The sequence below is a fragment of the Mytilinidion resinicola genome (genome assembly GCF_010093595.1).
Source record: "Mytilinidion resinicola strain CBS 304.34 unplaced genomic scaffold BDZ99scaffold_48, whole genome shotgun sequence".
NCBI classification, from domain to species: Eukaryota; Fungi; Ascomycota; class Dothideomycetes; order Mytilinidiales; family Mytilinidiaceae; genus Mytilinidion; species Mytilinidion resinicola.
Window position 1 is genome coordinate 458 of NW_022985484.1, and position 4,256 is coordinate 4,713.

At 47.5% G+C, this 4,256-nt stretch overlaps 3 protein-coding genes across 3 annotated transcripts; 2 read left to right on the forward strand and 1 right to left on the reverse strand.

The window, feature by feature from the left end:
- Positions 1 to 1,578: 1,578 nt before the first annotated feature.
- On the forward strand, positions 1,579 to 2,397 carry BDZ99DRAFT_403752 (uncharacterized protein; the record flags this gene model as incomplete). Its single annotated transcript, XM_033716362.1, has 1 exon — positions 1,579 to 2,397. The coding sequence occupies one exon, from the start codon at positions 1,579 to 1,581 to the stop codon at positions 2,395 to 2,397; it is 819 nt and encodes a 272-aa protein (XP_033568213.1).
- Positions 2,398 to 2,411: 14 nt separating this feature from the next.
- BDZ99DRAFT_403758 (HMG-box) lies at positions 2,412 to 2,724 on the forward strand (the record flags this gene model as incomplete). Its single annotated transcript, XM_033716363.1, has 2 exons — positions 2,412 to 2,508; positions 2,561 to 2,724. Coding segments are annotated over 2 exons (261 nt in total), but the record flags the coding sequence as incomplete, so codon positions are not given.
- Positions 2,725 to 3,283: 559 nt separating this feature from the next.
- On the reverse strand, positions 3,284 to 3,667 carry BDZ99DRAFT_349403 (uncharacterized protein; the record flags this gene model as incomplete). Its single annotated transcript, XM_033714484.1, has 2 exons — positions 3,284 to 3,526; positions 3,593 to 3,667. Coding segments are annotated over 2 exons (318 nt in total), but the record flags the coding sequence as incomplete, so codon positions are not given.
- Positions 3,668 to 4,256: the final 589 nt, after the last annotated feature.

Below are 4,256 nucleotides of genomic sequence, written 5' to 3' on the forward strand. Positions count from 1 at the left end.
AGCATCATTTCTGAAAAGTTGAAAGAATTCTTTAGGAACCCGCTAGCATTGTATCTTAGCTTCAAGTCAACGTACTCATGGTCTTTCCCGCGATAAAGGGGGGGGGGTTAATTGAAGAGATAATTGCAATACAGGGGCATAGCACTGAGACTTCCATACAGCGGTGATTGTAATTCCCCAAAAGCGCACGTTTTCCTATTGTTGAGCGTGCCCGACTTGGATGGCAAGGCAATGGCATGGAGCTATCACGCTTTTAGACACCCCTTCGCCCCAGCGGATCGCAAAATTCTCACTAACAGTGGTTAGTCTTTCATCTAGTAAGTGCAAGCAACTGAATATTTGATTCTCTCCAAAGGTACTATCGCGAGCAGAATCGGTTTCCGGTTTTGCACTTCGCTTTGTTCTTAGAGTACGGACCATAGTGCAAGGACGAGCCTAATTATCACCCCCCTTTTTGCGATATCACCCTCTTTTTGCTACATATCACCCCCCCAAGATTTAGCCTAGCTCCGGCCCGTATCAATATTGTTCCACCAATTATATTCACTCGCTTGCCGCTTATGCGAATCGGAGGGGATGTATTCACTCTATCTACTCTACCTAGTCTAGAAGCGGAAAGCTCCTGGATAGCCACCTCTTAATTGCTAATTAAAAGGAACGCCTTATACACTATTATACCAAGGTCTTACACCTGAAGATCCTTCTTCACCACAAACAGCCTCCTCCTTAGGAGTAGACAGAGTGCCATCCTTAAGGGCTGGTTAACTGTTAGGGACTAAGTAAGTAGAGCCCTGGGTCGCTGTTAGGGTGCCTGCTTATCCGGCGGAGAGATCCGGTGTTATTGTCAGGAGTGTGGCCGAGGAAAGGGTTGTATTGCTATTGACGAGGTTGCGTGGAGAGGAGAGAGGCTCCGGCCACGAGCCATATATATAGTGGAGCGCGTAAGGTGCCGGAAGAACCCTTGGCCCGGGATCACGTGACGTCCGTGCACGTGATGTCCCGTAACCTCAATGACTGCCAAGAGAACCTGGAGGAACAGCGTGACAGTTATATTGGTGAATTAAAAATTATTATTAAACACAATTATATCCTAAGTAATAGTCTAACTGGTTGAACAAAGTTGTTACAGGCCGGAGCTAGGCTAAATCTAGGGGGGGCGATATGTAGCAAAAAGGGGGGTGATATCCAGCAAAAAGGGGGGTGATAATTAGGCTCGTGCTAGTGCAAGGAGTCTTCCTAGTTTATGCTAGCTCACTGCAGGGGTGAGCCGGTAATTAATCCCTTCACTAACGTTCTGTACAACTTAGTCTTACCCAATCCGCATAAAGCACACCTCTGCCTGAGGCTTACAACACGTGTACCAACTCAACAATTTTTGCTCCGCCGCTGCAGGCCTGTGTGGGGCTGTACTGGGCTGTTCCCACTGCTGCGCCATGATGCACTCGCCATTGAGGACCAAATCGCGGGGACCGTGACGGTGAATCACCCATCTTCCATATCCACCCTACATTTCGCGTGCATCGGACTTCATAAGTTCTTTCTCCTGGCATCGTGTTGCAACCATTCTTTGCTAACACCATGCGTCTTCTGAAGATCAACCATGATGGCAACTTCGGCCTCACCAAGTTCGGACCTAACGATATTCCTCCATACGCCATTCTCTCGCACACATGGGAAGCAGACAACCAGGAGCTCACTTTCCAAGAAATGATGACTGGAACCGGAAGAAGCAAGGCAGGCTACAGAAAGATTCAGTTCTGCGGAGATCAAGCAAAGAAAGACGGTCTGGAGTACTTCTGGGTAGACAGCTGTTGCATCGATAAAACAAGCAGCGCTGAGCTCTCTGAAGCTATCAACTCCATGTTTCGCTGGTATCAGAATGCCGTCAAATGCTACGTCTATCTCTCCGATGTGTCAAAAGGCGATATTATACGCTCCGGGCCCTCTCAGCTTCTAGGTAATTCAGCTTTGGGCCAGAGCAGGTGGTTCACACGAGGTTGGACACTTCAAGAGCTTCTTGCACCACTATCAGTCGAGTTTTTTTCAAAAGAGGGCGAATCGCTTGGCGATAAGAAATCCCTAGAACGGCTACTCTCCAATACTACTGGTGTGGCGGTCAAGGCACTTCAAGGAACTCCTTTGTATGAGTTTAGGACCTATGAACGATTATTATGGGCGGTAAAACGACAGACAACAATCGAAGAAGATCAAGCGTACTGTCTGCTGGGTATATTTGGTATACACATGCCGCTTATTTATGGTGAAGGAGTAAAGAATGCATCGATTCGGCTTGGAGAGGTGATCGGCAAGCGTTATGGCGTCAAAGATACAGGACCGCTACCACAACTCCCAGGTATGCTCTCTCCGTTGTTAGTACGCTCTTGGGCTTGCAATTGATTTCACACTATACAGATCCTAACGCTCCAAGGCGTAATGTCTCTGCGTATTTGCACTTCGCTAGTAAGTATCGTGACAAACTTCGGGAAGAGCATCCTGGTATCCAGTTTGGTAATTCTATTCTATACTATACATGCCTAATCTTACGCTTACATGTCTTAAGGCGAAATCGGGAAACTTTTAGGGAAGAAGTGGACCAGTTTTAGTGATCAGGAGAAGAAACCTTGTGAAGATATGGCTGAAGCGGATAAGAAACGCTATGAGGCTGAAAAAGAGTGTTATAAAGGTCCGGGGTTCGCTAATACGGTGTATCCCTTAACCCGTTGAAATGGGTCCTACGTTATCGATAAGGCTGCGGCCAATAAGAGGCTCTGATTCCTTCCTCCGTGATGAGAATTACAATGACCTGAGGCTATTCGAATTGCTTGTAGATAGCTATACAGGCCTATTCTATGGAGTTGAGCTTTGCTAGATGTTCACTCCAACACTGTGAACCTGTACAGAATGCAATCATACAAACTGTACAACCATAATTCGTCCGAGCCGTCCTTATACGACGCTTCCAGCCATGACTATCGCCTCTTTCCTTTCTTGTGGTGTTGATAGATAGATTCGCAAGTGGCTTCCGAGCCCCATAGTGTGCTGTTGTAGTAGTACGCCTTGCCTCCTTGCAGGCAGCACAGAAGTGTTGTTTTTTAAACACCTTAGCTAGCTTATGCTCCTTGACCGGCTGCCATACTATGTCCATTATTCCTTTCACTCCTTCTACTGTATGTTGCTTGCGAACACGAATAGAGTTATGGAGGAGGGCATCGCGTAGGTTGCGGCGGAATTGGGCATGCGAATGTTGGCGTAGAGTTCGCTCACCCACTTTCCTGTAGGTGCACAGCTGGTAACAATTGCCAACTACTGTATCTAATAGGAAAGAGAATAGAGGCTTCCACGTCTTCCTATAAGTCCTCTCGGTGTTATAGTAGGACCTTAATTGGTCGGCCACGTCGACGCCGCACATGAAGAGATTGTACTCCTCTATAAAGTCTGGTATATCCAATTCCTTCCTAGCCTCATCGCCGAACACCTTCGCTGTTTGCCTGTAGCCTGTGGACATTGTAGAGGGTCGTTTTCGTAGCTTCGCGATGTAGTTTTAACCTGGCGATGTATGACGTCAGCGGCTCTGCGGCATAGTGTTGAGGACGATGTACGTACCATCATAAATTGTAGACAGGAATAGAACCACCGTGGCGTCCTTCCAGGCAAACTCTATTACCTTATAACTCCTAGATAACTCTCCGTATAGCTGGCCCCACAGAATTTGCTTATTGTGGCTTAATTTAAGGTCTGTAAGTGATGCTGAAAAGCGCTCAGCTGGCACCGTCCTTTTAGCCTTGGTCCTCCTTTTTGAGGCCTTATTAGAGGCCTTTTAATCGGCTGTAAGGACCTCCACGTCGTATTCCTCCTCTCCAAGCTCCTCTTGTTTTGTGCGTGTAGTTCTAACCGTGCCGGCAGCTCCAATTCTAAGAGATCTCAGCCGTTTAAAGAGCTTCACACTGCTGAAGAGATTGTCCAGCCAAACTATGTGCTTGTCCGGCGGATATAGGCGCTCCTGCGTGCCTGGGCGACATTAAGTAAGCAGATCAAGGACAACGGCTTGCGTCTTTGTAAAGCCTTTATCCAGGAAGGATGTATCTAGGTCTACAGGCCCCTTCTTGTCGCCTTTAGCATGCCATAGCCAGTCGAGAACGTAGCCCTGATTCGCCAAGACCTATATCTTGAAGCCTTCTGGTGTAGGTTTTGATGGAATATTGACAATTTCCGGCGCTCTGCCCATGAACCTCTGTATGGTCTCATCGACAGCTAGG